Source organism: Hippichthys cyanospilos, chromosome 2 (genome assembly GCF_059441005.1).
Source record: "Hippichthys cyanospilos isolate Australia breed blue-spotted pipefish chromosome 2, RoL_Hcya_1.0, whole genome shotgun sequence".
Taxonomy (NCBI): domain Eukaryota; kingdom Metazoa; phylum Chordata; class Actinopteri; order Syngnathiformes; family Syngnathidae; genus Hippichthys; species Hippichthys cyanospilos.
In genome coordinates, this window is record NC_142370.1 from 34,535,829 (window position 1) to 34,557,888 (window position 22,060).

General features: G+C 41.3%; 1 protein-coding gene across 1 annotated transcript in view; it reads left to right on the forward strand.

Annotated features, from left to right (window-relative positions):
- Positions 1 to 19,676, forward strand: part of mtor (mechanistic target of rapamycin kinase) — an 83,361-nt gene extending 63,685 nt beyond the window's left edge. The window contains exons 38-58 of the mRNA XM_088405649.1: positions 118 to 235; positions 1,439 to 1,636; positions 3,007 to 3,095; positions 3,226 to 3,322; positions 3,451 to 3,549; positions 3,661 to 3,783; positions 4,746 to 4,928; positions 5,782 to 5,916; positions 7,864 to 8,038; positions 10,020 to 10,155; positions 10,237 to 10,384; positions 13,073 to 13,195; positions 14,074 to 14,156; positions 14,228 to 14,300; positions 14,528 to 14,602; positions 14,702 to 14,837; positions 16,447 to 16,512; positions 16,581 to 16,661; positions 16,724 to 16,804; positions 18,146 to 18,251; positions 19,474 to 19,676. Coding sequence (XP_088261775.1) covers positions 118 to 235; positions 1,439 to 1,636; positions 3,007 to 3,095; positions 3,226 to 3,322; positions 3,451 to 3,549; positions 3,661 to 3,783; positions 4,746 to 4,928; positions 5,782 to 5,916; positions 7,864 to 8,038; positions 10,020 to 10,155; positions 10,237 to 10,384; positions 13,073 to 13,195; positions 14,074 to 14,156; positions 14,228 to 14,300; positions 14,528 to 14,602; positions 14,702 to 14,837; positions 16,447 to 16,512; positions 16,581 to 16,661; positions 16,724 to 16,804; positions 18,146 to 18,251; positions 19,474 to 19,489 — 2,341 coding nt within the window. The 3' untranslated portion in view covers positions 19,490 to 19,676. The remainder of the gene's footprint in view (positions 1 to 117; positions 236 to 1,438; positions 1,637 to 3,006; positions 3,096 to 3,225; positions 3,323 to 3,450; positions 3,550 to 3,660; positions 3,784 to 4,745; positions 4,929 to 5,781; positions 5,917 to 7,863; positions 8,039 to 10,019; positions 10,156 to 10,236; positions 10,385 to 13,072; positions 13,196 to 14,073; positions 14,157 to 14,227; positions 14,301 to 14,527; positions 14,603 to 14,701; positions 14,838 to 16,446; positions 16,513 to 16,580; positions 16,662 to 16,723; positions 16,805 to 18,145; positions 18,252 to 19,473) is intronic.
- The last annotated feature ends 2,384 nt before the right edge of the window (positions 19,677 to 22,060 follow it).

Here is a 22,060-nt window from a genome sequence, read left to right on the forward strand (position 1 = left end):
AGTGGGACCATTTTACTGCCCATGCGGTCGTGTAATACAGTGGATGTAGAAATTGAACATGTTCCTTGTTAAAATACTCGGATTTATGCCTTTTTTTCTTTCTTTTTTTCTGCACAGATGCTTCCTGAAGCTGGGAGAGTGGCAGCTTAGTCTGCAGGGCATCAATGAGAGTACCATCCCCAAGGTCCTGCAGTATTACAGCCATTCCACCGAGCATGACCGCAACTGGTACAAGGTCAGCCCCGCCCTCTCTCTTCCTCGGTAAATTTTTTATTTTAGGCGTAGTCTTGCCGGAGTTCTTGCAAAGGGGAAGTATGGTATCTGCTATACTGCCCAGGATTTTTCTTTTTTTTTTTTTCCCATCAAAATTGCGATTTGACAAATTCTCCAGATCCGTCTTTGCGTGTAGCCAGTATAAACCCAAGATTTTCGTCGTCGTTCTGTTCTGGTTTACACCAAAGACGTCAGTGATATTAAAGGGACAACGTATAAGATTTAGACCGTTTTTCAGTTAAAAGGAATAAATTCAAGGATTCTAAATTTCAAAAACTTGCAAATAAATGTATTTTTAACGATTAACGGTATGTTTAATATATAATCGTAGGTCTGGTTATCATTAAGTTTGTCTTTTGTGCTTGTTGAAAATTAAAAAAGACTGACAGCCATAAGAAAATATTGCCCAATCATATAGCAATATATTTGTTAGGTTTTCAGTGGGTTCAATTTGGTGCACAAGACTATGTGTGCTCTCTCACTTTTTTAATAAACATTTGATCAGTCTTTTTTTTTTTTCATTTGGCCCCGTATTTGTGTAGCAGCTCATTTTTCCAACAGACAAAGTTGGGGGTTAGAAAATTTGTGTTCAAATAGTCTTGAATTTAAATAGTTCCCTGTAGACAAGGCCTTCACTTCTCTGGCCACGGTAAAAAAAAAAAAAAATCCAGCTGTGTCGGTAGGAGATTGTCCTCACGAGTGTCTCCGTTTTCAATCCCTTTCAACACAAACATCTTCTAACAACGTTGTTTGGATTCAATTGGTGCATGGCCCATTGATGGAGATCAGTGGAGGGTTTTATTTCGAGGACATCCTCCGGTACATCAACGATTTCACCAAATTGCGGCGCATGGGCATGATAACAGTTTTTTTTTTTTATCTTTTTGGGTTCAAACCCCAGCGCTTCAGGCTCAAGGAATGTTTGAATTTTACGCAGCTACCCAGCTTCCTACCATCTGTCCACGCCAACTGCCTTAAGCTTTTAACCTTTTAATAGGTGCCTGCGTAACCCAGCAAAACATCACACACATTGGCACGTGTTTGGACCGGAAGACTTTTCATCCCACCCTAACCTGGAAAAACGGCGTCATCAGTCATTTCCAATTGTTTGCCAGCTTCCTTTCCTGCACCTTACGGCATCTTCGGCGTCGCTGTCTTTTGTCAGGCCTGGCATGCCTGGGCAGTGATGAATTTCGAGGCGGTGCTGCACTACAAACACCAAAGCCAGGCTCGGGATGAGAAGAAGAAGCTGCGGCACGCCAGCGGCGCCAGCGCCAACAGCGAGGCCAGCAACAGCGACAGCGAGGTAGACAGTAACGATCACAGTCCCGCGCCCTCGCCGGGGCAAAAGAAGGTTAATGAGGTAAGAGTGCAACACGACGGACCTCTTATCATTCCATTTAGTGGATTTAAGGTCACTTAAGGTCAGGCTACCTGAACTCTGAGCAACCGTGATGTCACCAAGTAGCAAAATGGACGCCGCCCTCAGATGGTGTATTTTGCTGCCATATTAATATTGCACAAGGATAATATTACTTAGAATATTAGATAGTTTAGACAAGTAGAGACCACATCAAAGGAAATGTATTCTGAAGATTTTTTTTTTTTTCATTTAAACAATCACTTAAGCAGCATTCACACGTAAACACTTAATCTCCTCGTGGTTCTTCGAGGTCACCAGAGGTCATCAAAATTGTTGCTGGAGTTGGCCAAATGTTCGAGCTGTCGCAAGAACATTTTGAACACTTTGAAAATGTCTTTGCAACAAGAAAAAAACCTGGAGACTTCTGGGGACATTTTGATGACCTCTGCCGACCTTGAAATGAACCCTGACCCGATCAAAAGAGGCATACCTTTGCAGACACCCGCCAGCTTTCTCCCCTCAGTCGGATACCGTTTTTATAATAACCCTTGTGTGGTATTTTGTACAGTCCTTTGATCTTTACATCAAAGGCATTTCACATCAAAAGAAAAGCATTGAAAAGAGACGCGAGGGAGCTGAAATTTCACCCAGATTTTGACAACATATCCACAAGCACTTAGTTATCACACCTCCAGGAGTGTGCCATACCTTGGCAAAAATACTGCCAGAATAATGTAAGAGGAAATGACCCAAAAATGGTCAAAATAGTGCACAAGTGATAATGTAGTCATTGTGATTATAGTGATTATAACTCAAGCTTTCAATTGTTTTAGATTTGAAGGAAATTCAACAATTGTATCCATCAATCTTAACCTCTTATCCTCACAAGGGTCCTCACAGGGTGGGACCCTGGGAGCTGCTTGCCATCCCATCGCAATGCACACAAAGAAAAATAAACCTACCATGTATGTTTTGTGTATCTGGGGGGAAATCAGAGAAAAGCCAAACGGGCATGGGGAGTACATGCAAACTCCACATAGGATGACCTAAGCCGGAAGTGAACCCGTGACCTCTGAACTCTGACCTATTTTTTCAAATCATACCTCTTGAAGATGAACTGTGGCCCTTCTTAGCTTGGCTGATGTCCTATAAGTTAAGGCGAATAAATCAACAGCGTCTTTCAGGTTGCTGCCAAATACTGCAGTCGACTCCATTGCTTCAAGCAAGGAATGATTCATCAACTTCATGATTTATTAGCAGAATTTTTAATATTTCTTTTATCAACGAAAGAAAGATAAAGAGTGTAGTCGTGCTCATTATTAATCGCAGGTACATTATGTTCCTCAATGTTTCTTTTTTGTCCCTCAAAGACTCTGCTTCTGTACACGGTTCCTGCTGTCCAAGGCTTCTTCCGCTCCATTTCTTTGTCCAGAGGAAACAACCTGCAAGACACGCTCAGGTGAGGAAAATTCAGCACAAGATGTGATAGGTGGCTTTAAGAGGACCTCTAGTGGTCAGAGCTGGGATTGTGCGCTCTGCTTTTTCTGTCCCGGTTATTCTCACCATCTGTTTCTTTTTGGACTTTTTAGGGTTCTGACTTTGTGGTTCGACTACGGCCACTGGCCCGAAGTCAACGAGGCCCTGGTGGATGGCATCAAAACCATCCAAATTGATACCTGGTTGCAGGTAAAACCTGCACGCGTATTCTCCCGCCGCAAAAAACGGCACCGTCGTTTGATGCGGACTGCCGGAGTGATGAAAATGAGGAAAAGCATGGCGGAAATGGCCTACTCTAGCGCTGGTCTGCGTTTTAGGTGATCCCGCAGCTGATTGCTCGTATCGACACCCCCCGTCCTCTGGTGGGTCGCCTCATTCACCAGTTGCTAACGGATATCGGTCGCTATCATCCGCAAGTAAGTTTGCACTTCCGCTGCCGAAAGCCCCCCCCCCCCCTCCCTTATTTTTTTCTTTAAACGATCTCGAGAGCTATCGGCATTGATTAACTATGAACATCTCATCTCCAGGCGTTGATCTACCCGCTAACCGTGGCCTCAAAATCCACCACCACAGCTCGACACAACGCCGCAAACAAAATCCTGAAAAACATGTGCGAACACTGCAACACTCTGGTTCAGCAAGCCATCATGGTATGGACACGATTGTTCATCAAACTATTGTGCATATTATTCAGAACTTGTGACCTCATCCTTTTTTCATTGCCCGCTTAAAGGGTCAGTGTGTAAGATTTTCATTAGAAAGGAATAAGTTCAATGATTGTAAATTTCAAAAACTTGCAAACGAATGCGGTCTTAAAGACCGAGAGTATGTTTTAAAAATATTCATAGGTCTAGTTATCATGAAATGATATTAGGCCTAAGATTTAGGCCTAAGTCTTACACACTATCCCTTTAAAGTGACTGTGTAAGATTTAGACGGTTTTTCATTACGGTGCTGCAAGTGCTGCATTTACCATTGTCCGGACCTGTAACAAACATGGCCGCCTCCGCAGAAGTGCCACCCCCCATGTAATATAATTTAATGATAACTAGACATATGATTGTATTTAAAACATACCGGTGGTCATCAAGAACGTATTCATTTGCTAGTTTTTGACATTTACTATCATTTAATGTATTCTTTTTAGTGAAAAACAGTCAATCTTACACGCTGTCCCTTTAAAGCAATCCTATTTTTAACAGCACCAACATATTTTCAACGTAACACCAACAGAAAACTGCAGAGCAAAAATAGCCGTTCAAATTCAAAATCAGTACTTCGTTAGTCACTTCTTATGTCTCCTTTTATTTGATTATTTTATTGACCATATAAAAAAATGCATATAATTCATATTTACAATGATGTATCACGTGACATGAACTTTTATACACGATTTTATTCAGCTTATACATATTTTTAATGCTTTGCTTATATTTGTAATACTACATTTTTAAAACTATTTGATCACAGCCATTGATTATATCTTTTAAGTTCACCTTGAACAAGTACTCACACTGCCCCCTGCTGGCTAGTAAAAACAACTGCAAGCCACAGGGCTCAAAGCTTTTGGCCCGTGGTCCAAAATGAACTTTGGCTCCCGTCCTTCATCCAGGTTAGTGAGGAGCTCATCCGAGTCGCCATCCTGTGGCACGAAATGTGGCACGAGGGTCTGGAGGAGGCTTCGCGTCTCTACTTTGGGGAGCGTAACGTCAAGGGCATGTTTGCTGTGCTGGAGCCTCTACACGCCATGATGGAGAGGGGGCCGCAAACCCTGAAAGAGACCTCCTTTAATCAGGTTTGCGTCCGGCAGATTCTATCCGTCCCCTTCTTCGTTCCGCCGCAAAACACGCCCAGTTCTCACCTCGCGACTCGGACCTGACCGATTAAGCGGACGGCTGATGAAATCGGCCGATCGTGGCCGTTCACACATCGTCCGGCATTAATCAGTCAAAGCGGCGCATTTTTTGCCGGTTATTTTTTACCTTTATGTACTCTAACCATTGTAACCAAGTACACTGCTGTTTTTATTTATTACACTTCTAACAATATCATGACCTCATATCTAGCAATATATATCATCCAATTTGTTTATTAGCTCATTCTGCAGACATGTTATGGAAAGCGAAGCAAATCCTCTTTTTTACATGCAAAAAAATTTGACTTGGAACTTACTACTTGACACACAACCTAAAGACACTGTTCTGTTTAAAAAAAAAAATGCCCAGCGCAAGATAAATTAAGCATACATGTATTAAATATGATATGCATTCACCTACTAGTACCATAGACATATATGACAACTATTATTGTCCCTACAACTTAATTCATTGCCCCACACATGCATTCTGTAAACTGAGAAGTTGTTTTTTTACCAATATATTTATTTTGGAATTATATATTTGCTGTTGAACCCTGCTATTGGCGGTTAATAGGTACCTAGCCGAACCTAGTTTTGTGAAAAATCGCATATAACTGACACCGTTTGAAATATATTTCGAGGAAACAAATGCTATTTTATTTATTATCATATAATCAGACGATTGATCAGAATTTTTTTTTTGCCTAAAATCTGTGTTCAAATGAAAGCATTCTAATGCGAGGGCATTGCTGAAGGAACGTTCAAGGGCATATTTTTCTTGACCTTAAAGGCTTATGGCAGAGACCTGATGGAAGCTCAGGATTGGTGCAGGAAATACATGCGCTCTGGAAATGTGAAGGACTTGACCCAAGCCTGGGACCTTTACTATCATGTGTTTCGACGTATCTCCAAACAATTGCCACAGGTAAGCACAGCTGTAATTGTGACTAATAAAGTTATGAGCATTCCACCGACAGGAGCCAGCTCAGGAAGCGTCGTTCCGAACTCTGCAGTTTCCTGAAAAGCTGGCCCTGTATTTGAATAGAACATGAGTCACGACTAGCGACGGGGGGTGAAAACGGCGCGCCTCACACTTCCGTTTCGGCGAAAGGTGCCGACAAACGTCGCGCCTCAAATTCCGAGCGTTGAGAAGCGTTTCGACAGGGGAACTTCACTTGCATTCACGCTGTGCCCCATGCCGTGACATTACGAAATATTCCATGCAGAACATGCTGCGAGTATACGCCCGGTGGGTTTTGGCAGAAATAAGGATGCCTCCGAGCCGCTAACGAGTTGATGCAGACCTTACATCAGCGTCCGGCCGGCACTGTGGCAAGCTCAGTAAAAGTCAAAACGGGCCTGTGATGTCTACAGCCGCCGTTGGCAAGGAATCAGTTGACCCTCCTTTTATGTTATGACTTCAAACAAATGTCGGGCTGTACCATTATGGCCAAAATGGTAATCATGATTATTTTGCTCAAGATTGAAATCAATCAATCGAGATCATTCATCGTGATTGGTCCAACATGTCGATTTATTGCCCTTTTTTGAAACAAGTTGTATCGAAACAAGGCTTCAAGGTTTGATGCTACACAAATAACAATAAACTCAAAGAAAGAAATAAAGTCAACGATTAAAATAAATTCACCCAAGACGTGGCAAAAATTTGGCACAAAGGGCAACACAGCTAACTTACTTGCTGAGTGCAAACCAATGAAAAAAACGAAGCCTACTTAGAACCAAGTCAAAATGTCATTTTCAGTCATTTCAAATCGAATTTACTCCAATGTTTCAAAATGGGTTAGAGCTTTCACTGTACTGTATATATTAGGAATCAGGTGAGAAACCATATATTAGGGTGAGAAAAAATGGTGGTAGAATGACAAAGTGCTTGAATTGACATCTACGGTAGGTGGATTTTTACATGTTAATATCGCAGATGGTCAGCTTAATTAATCGTGGCAGCCATTACCGTGACCGTGATTAAAATTAGATTCATTGTAGGAGCCCTATTTCAAAGTAGTTGTAGGTTTTTTTGTATTTTTTTTTCACGCCTTTTGCATGGCTTTGTATAACAAATGTACTGTATCTATTTAAAATGGCATTTGTATGCTTTTTTTGTCATTTTTACAATCGTATTGATAAATAGGCAAAACCTGGGGCAAAATGAATGAAGAATATCACTGTGGATTGTGAGAGGGGGAAAAAAAAAACAATCACAAGATGTGCTAGTTAGCAGGATTATACACCAAACAGAAAGTTTCTGAAACTTTTAGATAGTCACACATGACCCCGGGTCAAATTGAGCCTGAATATTTTAACAAGCTGAAACCTTTCCCAACTTATCAGTCCTTACTTATGCCTCAACAATTGTCATTAGGGAGTTGTGCCAAGTGTTGCCAATTTCACGCTTTCTTAAATACAACGACCCCACAAACCTTATGCGGGCCTTCAGCAGTCTTGTGTTCCTCTGAGAAGCTGGGTAACAGGAAAAAAAACCCCTATTGATGCTCAGTGAGAGCTACAAAAAGTTATTAATATGTATTCAGTTTCCTCGGTCCAAGGAATAATTAGACAATAGCAGTTGAGGAACTGCGGAGGTCAAGATGCGACCTGGAGGACCGAGGAGACTCAATTATAGTCCTCAATGAACCACACATATTTTTGCAGTATGGGAAGAAACCGGAGTCCCCATAGAAATCTAATGTATGTATTAGAATAACATGCAAACTGCACACAGAAGGGTCCACAACCTGAATTTGAACCCACAACCTCTATACTGTTTAGCAGATACGCCAGCCAGTGCAGCCCCGCCCCCACACCGCATCATCAGCCCATCTCATGAAGTATTCCCATCCAAATTGTGTTGCAGCTAACCTCTCTGGAGCTGCAGTACGTTTCTCCGAAATTGCTGATGTGCCGCGACTTGGAACTGGCTGTCCCGGGCACCTATGACCCCAACCAGCCCATCATTCGCATCCAGTCCATCGCGCCCTCCCTGCAGGTCATCACCTCCAAGCAGCGCCCGCGTAAACTCACCATTATGGGTAAGGATTATTGCTAGGTGCTTTAGTCTCATCTCCGAGTTAGGAAAACAGGTTTGTCATTCTTGAACTTTTAAAGAAACGCCGATTTAAAACCGTGGCAGACCCACACATATACAGTACAAAGAGTACATTCAATTCTTCATTGAATTACTATGAGTAATTTTGTAAAAATTCTCAGGGATCCGCCACCCAGCTACCCAACAAACATTTATTGGAAGGTTTGATTGATTAAAAGTAACTGTGGGAAATATTCAGTCAAAAATGATAAATACCGATTTAAAATCAGTTTTATGGTAAATGTAACATTTATAGCGTGTGCAAAAAAATGCTAGCGTAACATGGAAATGCCATCACCAGGCTAGTGCAATAGAAATGTATTCCATTTTCACAGCATCTTTAAAGCAAGAGTGCCACCTAGAGGAGCTAAAGAGTATAAGAAGTGTTTCATGAGGCTTCATGGCTCGTCTGTTGGTCATATGACGCTCACCGAATCTTTTAGCTGATGTGATGTCATTTTTAGTTGACAAAAAGTGGGAAAATTTGTGTTTTGAAATAAACACTTTTTGTTGTCACGTTAATCACAGACAAATCTGAACTTTTTACTATCAAAAAGGCTAAGTAGACGCCTTTAAACAATACAAATGAGTCGTTGGTAGCTACTTTTGCAAAATCTCCACCATTTAGCTAACCTTCAAACGCTCCGTTCTTAACGCGACGAAATCATCGAAATAATTCGATTCAATGCCCAACCCCGGACAGAAGATGCTCCGTGTTCGCATTGATGAAAAATTTCCATTCACGCATAAACCAGGAATCCTCCCTCACACCAATCTTTGACAATAATTTGAAGGCATGAATAAATAACAGCGAGACTATCCCATTTGCTCTGCCGCATATGAAATATCCCACAGAGGGGCCTTTAAAAATGCCGAGCCGCCGTAAAGTCACCTTGTCTCAGAGCCAAATCTTGCCGCCATTAATCACAAATGGTCCGCTTTACCTCCCACTTTCCAGTGGGCAGTGCGGTACCTTGTTCTCATGTTTCGCCACCAGTGATACACAACATGGGCTGTAAAAGATGAAAGGCAATAAATCAACTGACCTCTGGAGCAAGACATCAGATTAAGACCTGTCACCCACTGCGGGGCTCGCGGATTTACTGTCAGACCTCCCTGGCGACGGGAACCGCATTGCGTTGCTTTGATGGTCTTGAGGAACAAACAAGATCTATACAAATCGAATGTCACATCATTTCACCGAGCATGAAAGGTCAAGTGCATATTACTGCACTCTTGGTGAGACCGCGGTAATCCTGTTCCGACTGTTTCAAACGGCCGCGACTCTTAAAATAATCTGTCTGCTCTTTCATTGAACTCTAATAATAGTCTCTATATGGACAAAATTGTCGGGACTAGCCGAGGGCATACAGTATATTACCTTCTCATTAGATTAGGTGTGATAATCATAAGCAAAAATATTAGTGTCACAGTATCGCTGTATTCAAATTACGACTTACAATTTTGATTTTTAATATTTAACATTTATTTTTAAACAAAATACTGACTATTTGGTGTGTTTAGTGCAAGTAAATGACGAATGAAATAAATACGTTAACATATTTATGTTTCTAAATTGTTCTTAGCTGGTCACAGGGCCCCGTGACTGCTAAGCTATTTTCAAGACAAAGACCGCCTCCTTATCCTCTATCCACGCCAAGGCAAAAAAATAAATAAATAAACAGCGTTTACCATCGAATTATGTTCATAGATGAGCTGTTGAGTCAACTCTGCGAGCGCTGGTGATACCGTGTCACTTGTCTTATTGTCAAACTACAGCGCGTTTCCACAATTGTCCACTGTGAGGTGCACTAGACTGAAAAAATAAAATGTGTTTGAAGAGTGTTAGAGTGGTGTTTGATCAAAAAATGTTAATAATTGATTTTTGACGGTGTCTCCGTTGTGTTTTGTGGCTCCCCCCGCAGGCAGCAACGGCCACGAGTTCATGTTCTTGCTGAAGGGCCACGAGGACCTCAGACAGGACGAGAGAGTCATGCAGCTATTCGGTCTGGTCAACACACTGCTAGCAAACGACCCCGCATCCTTGCGCAAGAACCTCAGGTACACCGTCTGCCGTCCACGCGTACGCAACTACTTTGACAACCCATCCCCGATACGATGAATGACTGTTTTCCTCCATAGCATCCAGCGCTACGCGGTGATCCCTTTGTCCACAAACTCGGGCCTGATTGGCTGGGTTCCTCACTGTGACACCCTGCATGCCCTCATTCGGGACTACAGAGAAAAGAAAAAGATACTGCTGAACATCGAGCATCGCATCATGCTCAGGGTACGTAAAAACTGCCTGGATTCTGTTTGATCAAGATCTACCTAAGAGCTAGAAATCAAATGAATTTGATTAATTCGTCAAATGAGCGAAGAGATGTTGCAAAAGTGTCAAAGCTGGACGGGTGCTTTACGAGACATCTCCAGTCAAGTTTATTTGTATAACCCTGAATCACCTCAGTCTCAAAGGGAGAAAAAGAAGTCATACAGAACATCTTAAATACACAACATCGTGCATACCCTGAACAAAGCTCCCACAAGGGGAAGGATAAACTCAAAAGCTCACCTGAGGAAAATAAGAAACCTTCACAAGGGACCGCAAGGTTCCAGCACAACGTGTCGCACTAGATGCCGGTGCACAACATATTAGACGAGGTACCAAGTACTTCATTCATTCAATATCGGCTATTTTATGACCCTCCTTTACCCTATATATGGATAACTGACTAATTAACAAGCTAGCTAGCTAAATAAATACATCTAAAATGAATATCTGGCATTGTACTGATGTCTAAATACGTCTTTGGGATGTATTGAGTTAATCGTGGCATTTAAAAGGTTAGTTTGCTTATTTAGCAATTTTTAGCGATAAAAAGTTCCTATTGGATCTTGAGGAATTTTCCGTATTAAGGCCAGATCAGTAAAGTGGTCTGGAAAACAAGTAGTCTTTTGGGGCATGTCGATATTCCAGGGTTCCAATCGGCACCAATCTAAAAGAGCGGTCTGGTGGCCTAAGGGATGATTCTTATTCAGAGAAGGAGGTGACTACTTCATGAAGGGACCAGACCTAAAACAAAGAAGCTCTTGTGTTGAACGAGGTCGTCCCGTTCTTGGTTCACAGAGAATCCTCAAATGCTGTACATGTGAAAGCTTCTTTGTTTCAAAAGCAGGTGGTCACAATTATCAACAAAAAGGTTACGTCGATGCTTGTGAAATACAAATACTGTAACTCCCCAAATATAGCACGCGCCGGTGTATCGGACACACCCTTAATTTTAGGGTCAAATTCGGGTGTGTTCTATGTTACCATGTAGAGGACGCACCGACAGTGGCAGCAGTGTAAAAACGATAGCAAATTAGAATGAATCTGATCTATATCAATTCTTCATATTTTCTTGTGATCCTATCCGTAAGTTATATATTTGCTGCGTGTTTCAGATTTCCCACATTGAGAGCGGCCATTGAACGCCGCGCCAGTGTAACCTTGAATGCGCTCAAAGCAGTTGTTTTCCCTTTTACTCGCAGATTGAGTCAATTTTGCCTCGAATACCCCAAGTTGCGCACCGCCCCTGTTCCGCCAAGTTTATGTGCGTATACGCCAAAAGACCACAATTAATAAACGAATAAGTCAGTGTACTTTTGCGCGTAAACAAGGATGGACTCGGACGTTAGTTCGTTCTGCTCGCTTCTTTTACTGAAAATAACGTCGTAACAATCTCAGCTAATACAAGTTGCCGTTAGGGAGTCTGGTCTTCTGTTTTTCGTAATTGCCCCTATGACTTGCAGCGCTGAGCCGCAACCGTATTTGCATGACAAATTACTGAGATTGATTAGAATGCAGATTTATGTTCAACCAAACAAACACACGGCTTTTGTTCTTCCTGCCATCTGCGCTTGGGAATGGCGGATTTCAAATAGGACATCAACCGTTACGTGTAACAATTCCAAAGAGTGGTCAAAGCACGGGACGCTATTTACATGAGTTTGTTCTCTGACGAACACCAATCTGTGTGAAACCAAAATGCATTTTCTGCTCCTTAATGGCGCCGTTCCAATGAAACATGCAGGAATCAGACGCGCTCAATTAAGCACGGCGTATCAAGCAAATCCATAACTGCAACCGACCACAGAATTTTTATCAGTTCATTCATAAAATGAATGGAAAGCTATTTCACAACAGTTTACTTTTAAAAACACTTTTTTCACTTGCTGTCGACTGAAAATGTCTTAATGCGCTAAAGGCTCGGGTAAGTCCCAACCAATCGCAGTTGAGCTAACGAATGTCACATGACCAACAGGTGAGCTGTGATTGGTCGTTATCTGAGCCTCAAACACACATTTTCAGTTGACAGTAAGAAGAAAAGTTGCGTTTTCAAGGTATTAATCATAATCTTGATTAAAATAATTAGAGAGGAAATATTCCTGTAAAAATGGCAAAATAAATGGACTACAGAAGTTTATTTTAAACAGTATTTTAAATTAGTATTTGAATACTTTCCACAGGGTTTTTAAAAAATTAAAAATTGGGTTTTACAAGACTTTATTTTGATATGTTTGGGCCGTTTTTGCAATGATGATGCTCCTTCCCTTTTAATGCAGGGTGTCCAATCTATGGCCTGCGGGCCATTTGCGCTCTACTTTCCTCACTTTAGCAGCCCCTGACACATACTAAAATTCCATTTTGACATGGCCCACAATGCTATCTAAGAAACTACTAAAAAGATTTGAACACAACGCTCGAAGTGTGAAAAAAAATTCTAATTTGCCTCATCACCTTTAAAAGAAAGCCTTGGGGTAACATTGTTTTAAATTTATGGTACGTAATTACTTTGTTTTTAAATAACGTAACCCTTGCGTCTTTTATTTTTTATAGGAAGCGCCTAGTTTAATGCGCGTTTCAGAATAATGAAATATAATCGAAGGTCAAGGCCAAAGGTCTAAAAAGTTCCGCAACTGTCTGTTTTTCCTCCAGATGGCGCCCGACTACGACCACCTGACGCTGATGGAGAAAGTGGAGGTGTTTGAGCACGCCGTCAACAACACGGCCGGAGACGACCTGGCCAAGCTCTTGTGGCTAAAGAGCCCCAGTTCCGAGGTGAGCCGCTCCATTTCTCTCTTTCTACGCGGCGCTGGCAAGGATGAACGAGCGTCCGCGATCTTTCCGCCGGCCGTCCTCGCGCTTCCTCGGTTCAAGTGTAAAATGTCAAGGGCATGTGGCAGAACTTCGAAGAAGAAAACAGAATACAAGTGGAACTGTGGCAGGACAAGGAAAGTCTTATGGATGCAAGTGCGCTGTACCTCACGGGTGTCAAACTCATGGCGCGGGGGCCAGCTCTGGCCCACGTCATAATTTTATGTGGCCCGTGAAATGCTAATTAGCACTTCAAGCTTCCGGCTAAAACATCAAATGTCCAAGTCGTCTTCAACTTGTATGAAATTTGGGGGAAACAACAAATGTTTGATACACCTTTTGAAGAGTTTTTAGCGGCCTCCGATTTCAAAATGTGTAAACGTCGTGCCTAACATTTGTTTGCTTCCAACATCATAACGGCCCTCTGACAGAAACGATAACTTCAATGTGGTCCGTGATAAAAATCATTTTGACACCTCTGTTGTGCCTCATTTTTATTAGGCAAATTGCACTTGTAATTTTTAGTCAATTTTGTATACCTTATTATAGTGTGCAGAAATGACTGTATTTTCAGCACTATAAGGTGCACCTCCAACGAATGGCCTATTTTGAAACCGTTCTCATATATAACACGCACCGCATTATAAGGCGCATAGAACGGAAGCTACAGTAGTGGCCGGGGTTGCGTTATACATCCACTAGATGGAGTTGCGCTAAAGGGAATGGCAACAAAGCCTTCAAGATAAGTCAGTCAAACTTTATGAATAGAATTTAAGCGTTCTCACAAGTCCATTCACTCCCAAAATGTCACCTTTGTAACTCACTGATGGTTTCTCCTGTAGGTGTGGTTTGACAGGAGGACGAATTATACGCGCTCCTTGGCTGTGATGTCAATGGTCGGCTACATCCTGGGGCTGGGCGACAGGTTGACTTTTGAACGTTTCCGTCGCAGATACGGGACATTGTTTCTAAGATGATTCTCCTCGTTCTTCGCAGGCATCCTTCCAACTTAATGTTGGATCGATTAAGTGGGAAGATTCTCCATATTGACTTTGGGGATTGTTTTGAGGTAAGAGGAAACTATTTGTGTGACGCGAGGACTGGGCCAGAAATTGAAGACTTGAAAACTTGAAGGATACCGGCCCTCGAGGGCTGGACTTTGAGACCTATGCTTTATTTCTTCCGTTAAAATCGTAATCGTCTAAAATGATGACAAACGTTTTTGGTCATATGACATACACAAACCACATACCAATATTTGGTGCTAAATTCCACCTGGATTACGTTGTTGCTCAGGTTGCCATGACCCGGGAAAAATTTCCTGAAAAGATTCCCTTCAGATTGACGAGGATGCTGACCAATGCCATGGAGGTAATTTCTTCTTCTGTTTATGTCACAATTTCACTCGATCCCACCCGATTTCTCCTGGGAAGTTTTTGGTTCAATTTTATTTTCTCGACTGTATATAAGGTGACAGGCCTGGACGGTAACTACCGCATCACGTGCCACACGGTGATGGAAGTGCTGAGGGAGCACAGAGACAGCGTCATGGCCGTGCTGGAGGCCTTTGTCTACGACCCGCTGCTCAACTGGAGACTCATGGACAGTAAGGCCACCTTTGGAACAAATTTGCGTAATCTTTGTCTTTTTAACCCTTGTGCAGTGTTTGGCTCATTTTCTTCCATCTCATTCTGGCAATATTAAGTGATTGTGCCATGTTGCACTTTGACATGTTGTCACCATCTGGGTGAAATTTCAGCTCCCTGGTGCCTTCTCTCAATTCTTCTCCTACTGTACAAGGGTTAAAAGCCTTTTTGTCCTGCACGTTTTCCAAGTTTTACTCAGCAGCGCACCTCATTCAAATGATTACCGTAATACTCACCGTAACGGGGAGAACACGCAAACTTCACACAAACCCGCGACGCAAACAGCGCGTAGGGAGAAACGTGAAGTAGAAGAGTGCGCGCGTTTCTGCCGCAGTCTGGCCCCGTGTGACAATTTACTCGGCCCGCGTTAAAATGACACATTATTGCTTTTTGAAATAATGTCTGAGCTGCGCGGCTGGACAAGGGAACAGTAGGGAACAGTAGGTCGGCGCTTTACTGGAAAAGCGCCGGGCACTGCCAGCGCGCCGCGCATATAAAGCAGAACTTTACACTTTGCCTTCCGTTTTCAAGGTCGTTTCTAGGAACTGAACGCATTTACGCAACGCGTGGGTAGGCACTGTTTACACCCCCAAAAAATCGGGAAATAATTGATGAATTATACGTCGTCTTTTCCGAACTATAAGCCGCACCGATATATAAGCCGCACCAACGATAATTGAGCAAAAAACAAACATTTTTGTCACCGATAAGCCGCACTGGACTCATAACATTAGATAATCACTCAGAAAGATGACATATGGTAGTTTTTTTTTCATTTTTATTTAAAACTTATATGATTTAAAACTTATATTTAATCGTCTCCTTACAGGAACTGTGTATGTCTGTGTGTATATATACACAATCACATGCAGTAGAGATCAAATTACACAAGAGCTTATTCATTTTATACATGTTTTTTTATCTTTACAATAAATACAATGTTATATTGTATTTTTAAAACCTTTATGAATACAGCAATTGATTCACATATTTCAGCTCAGTTATTCCACAAATTGACAGATAGATACACACATTGTTTTAATGGTGGACTGCCTCCTGGTGGCCAGCAAAACAAACTGCACATTAGCCAGACTGGACTATAAGCCACAGGGCTCAAATCATGAGAAAAAAGTTACAGCTTATAGAAAAAATGGTCATAATAATAATTGTGTTAATCGGTGGTCGGCTTACATCAAAGGTGTCCGAACTATCGTCCATACGTTTGCAGCCCCCAAAAATTGAAAGCGGCGCAATGCTAGATGTGTGCTTTACAAGACGATAGGTACATGCTAATCCATTAATTGTACTATTTAAAGAGACAGTCCCCTTATTTTTCCATTTTTAAAAGCGAATCCAGAACAATCGAAGACAATCCATTTTTTTTTTTTATTTTCGGCCTGATCTCCCAGCCCTACATAAGAACGCTCCACCGCCGCATCAAAATGACTTTTGTTTACTGCTTCTCGAATCAGAAATAGAATTCACAGCACCCAAAAAAAAAAGCCAAGCTGCTGTCGTCACCACTAACAAACTTGACCCGATTTGCCCCCCCGCCCCCGCCCCCGCCAGCAAACACGAAAGGCAACAAGCGCTCACGCACCAGGACGGACTCGTACTCGGCGGGTCAGTCCGTGGGTGAGTCATCGGCGCGGCCCCGCGTTGCGCCCGGACGGCGCTTGACTTTGTTCCGTCCTCTTACCCAGAAGCCCTGGAGGGAATCGAAATGGGCGAGGCCACTCACAAGAAAGCCGGGACCACCGTGCCCGAGTCCATTCACTCCTTCAGTGAGTTTCGCCGCCTCCTTTCAGCGCTTTTGCAAAGTGAACTTTCAATTTGTACCTTTCAGTTGGAGATGGCTTGGTGCAACCCGAAGCGCTCAACAAGAAAGCCATTCAAATTATCAACAGGGTGCGAGATAAGCTGACGGGTAAGCCGGCGTCGTCGGTGAGAAACAGAAAATACATCCCTTGGATTTGGCATTATTAGTAGTGATGGAAATATTATCCATCAATATTAAGATGGCTGCTATCTTTTGATACTCCTTTTCATGTCATCTTAGGTAAAAAAAAAAAAAAATGTGTCAAATACGTCTGACTTTGATTAGGAAAGAAAATAATGAGTCTGGTACGTGTTTACGATGGCTGCTGCTAACGTTGTAGCATTAAAAAGGAGAAGTCCACTTATTTAGCCATTTTCAAGCAGGAAAAAGGAAAATAAAAATGCCTGTATTTAGTTTGAACACAAACATAGGCTGGGCACAACTTGCTTAACGGGACCGCCCTCTTTTTTTAGCCATTTTTAGTTGTAAAAATGAAAAAAGAAATAGCTATAATTCATTTGAACACGCACATAGCTTGTGCTTAAAAGAATCCACTTTTAGTCGTAAAAAGTTCCAACATTTTTGCCTAATTTTAATTTGAACGCATTCATGTCGTGTGCACAACACGCTTAAAGGGATGGTCCGGTCATTTAGCCGTTTTTAGCAGTAAAAAGATATCATTTGCATATAATTCATGTGAACACAGTATATGCGTAACTTGCTTAAATTGATCATCCGCATTTTAAGCTGTAAAAAGTTGAAATTTTGCTTATCATGAATTTGAAGGCTTGTGCATAACTTGCTTAAAGGGATTGTCTACTTTTTCAGCCATTTTTAGAGGTAAAAAGTTAAGATTTTGCATATCATTAAGTTGAATGTATTCCCAGTTTGTGCATAAGTTGCTTAAAGGGATGGTTGGTTTATTTAGCCATTTTTAGCAGTAAAAAGTACAAATTTGGCCTATAATTCATTTGATCACATTCATATCTTGTGCATTGCTTGCTTAAAGGGATTGTCTACTTTTTCAGACATTTTTAGAGGTAAAAAGTTAAGATTTTGCATATAATTAAGTTGAATGTATTCATAGTTTGTGCATAACCTACTTAAAGGAATGCTCCACTTATTTCTCCATTTTGAGCAGTAAACAGTACAAATTTGGCCTATGATTAATTGGAACTCATTCATAGCTTGTGCATAAGTTGCTTAAAGGGATGGTTGGCTTATTTAGCCGTTTTTAGCAGTAAAAAGTTTACATTTTGTCTCCAATTATTGGAATTCCATAAACATAAGATGCACTTCTTTTCCCCTAAAAATGAAGGGTACCTCTATGAACAATACCTTAAAAAATAGATGTTTTTATTTTATTTGACGCAATTTGAGGAAGATTGATGAGCCGCATAAGCGGAGTTTTGATGCAGGTTTTTTTTTTTTTTTTTTTTTGGATACCAGGTCGAGACTTTTCTCATGACGAGACCCTGGACGTGCCCACGCAAGTGGAGCTGCTGATCAAGCAGGCCACGTCCCATGAGAACCTGTGCCAATGTTACATTGGATGGTCAGTACCGCTCGCTGCGCTCCTGTTCCTTTTTCTTCTCGCTTCCCGTCTTTTATTGGCGCCATAAGAATGAAATTCATTTTGGGTAAACAAACACCACATTTTCAAAGCTTAGTTAAAAACAATAAGTCAATAAAGCAAAGAATTTAATTTAGTTATTGGAAAAAAAGTGCTGCATCAAAACCTCCTCTTAAAAGTGATTCAGGTATTTATTTCACACTTTTAACCTATTCAATGCCAAAGACGTGTTTTTACGTTTTTTTTTTTTGTTTTTGTTTTTTTTTAATACCAGGGGTGTCAAACTCATTTTTATGGCGGGCCACATTGTAGTTCAAGTTTCTGTCCGAGGACCAGAATGAGTGTAAAGTCAAACAAATTTTCAAGTTTGTCTCACAGTTAGCTGGATTTGAAACCAGAAGTCAGTTAAAACTGTTAAAAAGAAAGCTTGGGAACAAAAGATGGTTTTGTTTTTTTCGCAAAAACCTTTAAAAGTTGAAGACAATTTGCGAGTTTGGTATTTTAGACAGAAACTTGGAAGTGAAATCAGCATTTCGCAGGCCACATAAAAGGATGTGGCGGGCCAGATCCGGCCCCCGGGCCTTGAGTTTGAAACCTGTGCTCTTGACATTCATTTCCAGGTCCTTGTCCATGTTTTTCAAGTATCTTGCTAGCAAAGGTTGCTGTAGCTAATCAATTATTGGGAATTAAAGTACTGAACAAAGATTTTTAGGTATATAAGTACTAAATTAAGAATCACTTTAGGCCCTAAAGTACAGTAGTAATAGATTACTTTAGTTTAAAAAACAGATCAATTACTAAAGTAATTAATTGAGTATTAGTACCACACATGTTTTAGATACTCCTTTCGCGAAACATGACCTAATTGATGATATATATTTGAAAATATATCAACATTTATTGAGGATTGTTTATCATATCATTTATTGAGGATTGTTTTTTCCTCAGATGAGTACGCGGAGGTGCAGTGCATTTATGTAATACGGTATCACTAGTGCTTGCAGAGTTGACTCGACAAGCCGCCTTTGGAAATAATGAGATGGCAATCACTGACTATTTTGGGTGTTTTTTATTTGTTTTAACCTTCTTGACTTTTTTAATACCGTGAGATTTTTGCTCATTTTTACCACACGATGCCTCATTACGACCTTTAAAGACCGCTTTGAGAAAGTTTGCCTGACTGCATTTTTTTTCGTCTCCTTAGGTGTCCCTTTTGGTGAAGAATCGTTTTGGAAACCAGTTTTTCACTCGAACATTCTGAGAAGACCCATTCTCAAATTTACGGGTTAGATCTTATCCGTACATTTTTAAAATCGAAAGAAAAAATGAGCGAATATGTGAATCTGTGGATGCTGAAACATGCATATGCTGTATATGTAACGCATTAAACATGTAAATTTTCCCAAATGTTCCCTCCAATTATCATTTACACATTATGAGTGGACATGTACAAACAGTAAACCAGTCTGCTATTTATTCCGTTTAAAACTATATAACCCTTTTCTAACATTTTTAATGTGAGCATATAGCAGCTAGCCAGTGAGCGCAAGAAGCTAGCTTTGTAAAATACACTATTTTCCGCACCTTCAATGAATGTTTTTTTCAAAATATGTTTTAAATATAAGGCACACTGGGTTATAGGGCGCATAGAATAGCAGTTGCAATAGTGGCTGTGCTTGCATTGTCCATCCACTAGATGGAGCTGCGCTAAAGGGAATCAGATAAGTCAGATGTTTTTGACATATACATTTGGAGCATATATATGCTCCAATTTTGAAGAAATTGACCCATATAGCATGACGATTTATTTGTTTATTTGTCTCCCAAATAGGAAAAATCAAGATTTATGTGCTGTATAAGGCTCAACGGAATATAAGGCGCACTGCCAGCTTTTGAGAAAAGCCTTTTAGATGCGCATTATATTGCGGAAAAAAACTGTAAAACAATATAACCCTTTATATATAACAATTTTTAAGTTTAGCATATGGCAGCTAGCCAGTGAGCGCGACACGCTAGCATTGCAAGCTATCATTTCAGTCATGTAAGACCTCAAATTTCAACTTTGGTAAGTTTTCGTACGCTGCGGCTTTTACCGTATGACGCTTTTTGCCCCTCCCATTTTGGAGAAAAGCTACTTCCAAGCTCGGTTTTATTTATTTATTTTTTTTAATCCTAATTGAAGCGGACTTGCCGCATGCCCCCGGGCAACGGCAGAAGCCCTCGCTAAGAGCTTTCTACTGCGGCCGTGTCGGCAGAGAGTAACACACTTTTACTTTGCGCGGCGGATGCTTCTTGGACACGCGGTTGGCTGTCTGGTGCCGTCCGACTGTATTACGCTGACGTTTCCGTAACACGGTAAGCCTTTTACCAATTTTAACTAGGGTGGCCAAATTTGCAAGAATAAAAACTGGGACGCGACAAGTTGTTCTACATCATTCAGGAATTGTTTATAACAAATTGGATCGCCGGCGTTTGCGTTAGCATTTAGCATGAGCTAAAGTAATATCTGGGAAACATCGTATACGCCTGTAACTTGAAACATTAAAAAAAAAAAATGTTTTCACTTACCCCTTTTAGAATTGCTGTTTGGTAAATTGAATAGTTTGTCCTGGTAAAGTTTGAGATTTCCCATGATCTGAGTGGTCAGTGAATGCTTATTGAGTTGAATTTTTTTTCTTAATGTCATCATTAATGGATTTCGAAACCCAAATGTTGACAGCAATTTAAAATGTTTCTAACTCTCGCGCAGACTTTGACAATGAGCGCGCCACTGCACCACCCGGTGGCCTGGATGTGGAATCACACTTTAAATGGCAAAAGCAAAGCAAAATCAAATCCACCGACGTCATACGCCTGCAGAGTCTAACGCATTGCTGCCCTGACTTCGACTCAACATGTGAGTTAGATGCTGACAACTTGTCAAAGGGAAAGCATTGAAATGAGACACTAGGGAGCTGAAATTTTTACCCAGATGTAGACAGCATGTCAAATTCACATCTAGGGAAAAGATGGAATAAGACATAGGGAGCTGCAATTTCACCCAGATGCTGACAACTTGTCAAATTCACATCAAAGGGAAAGCATTGAAAGAAGCCACTAGGGAGCCGAAATTTCACCCAGATGCTGACATGTCAAATTCACAACATAGGTAAAGCATTGAAATGAGACAACGGGGAGCTGAAATTTTACCCAGATGGTGACATGTCAAAGTCGTATCAGAGGTAAAGCATTGAAAGAAGGCACTAGGGAGCTGAAATTTCACCCAGATGGCAACATGTCAAATTCACATCAAAGGGAAAACATTGAAATTAGACACCAGGGATCTGAAATTTCACCCAGATGTCAGACGTTCACTGTGGCACGACCTCTTTGTTATCACACTAGAAGGAGTGTGCTACGAATGATGTGGAAGAAAATGAGCCAAAAATGATCAAATTCCTGCAAACGGGTTCAACTCTCCTTAAGTCACCTCATTGAAAAAAAATATACGAATAAATTCTAGGGATTGAATGTCTCGACACGTCTTTGGGATCGAACGAGTCAAACGTGCAAAGACACCTTTTTTTTGTGTTGATTTGGTTCTGTCTCGGAACAAAGAAAAAGAAGGTTTGGCTAATCCGGTATTAGCGTCGGGCCGTCACGTTTGCCGTCTCGCCTTTCTCTTGCTTTTCCTTTATTGGCCACAGAGGGCAGTGTGACTCCTAACAAGGCCGTCGTGCCTCCGCGATCTCCCGACGGTTATCGGGCAGCACGTAAAAGAAGCCCAGCGCTCATACTTTGCGTTTGTTGTC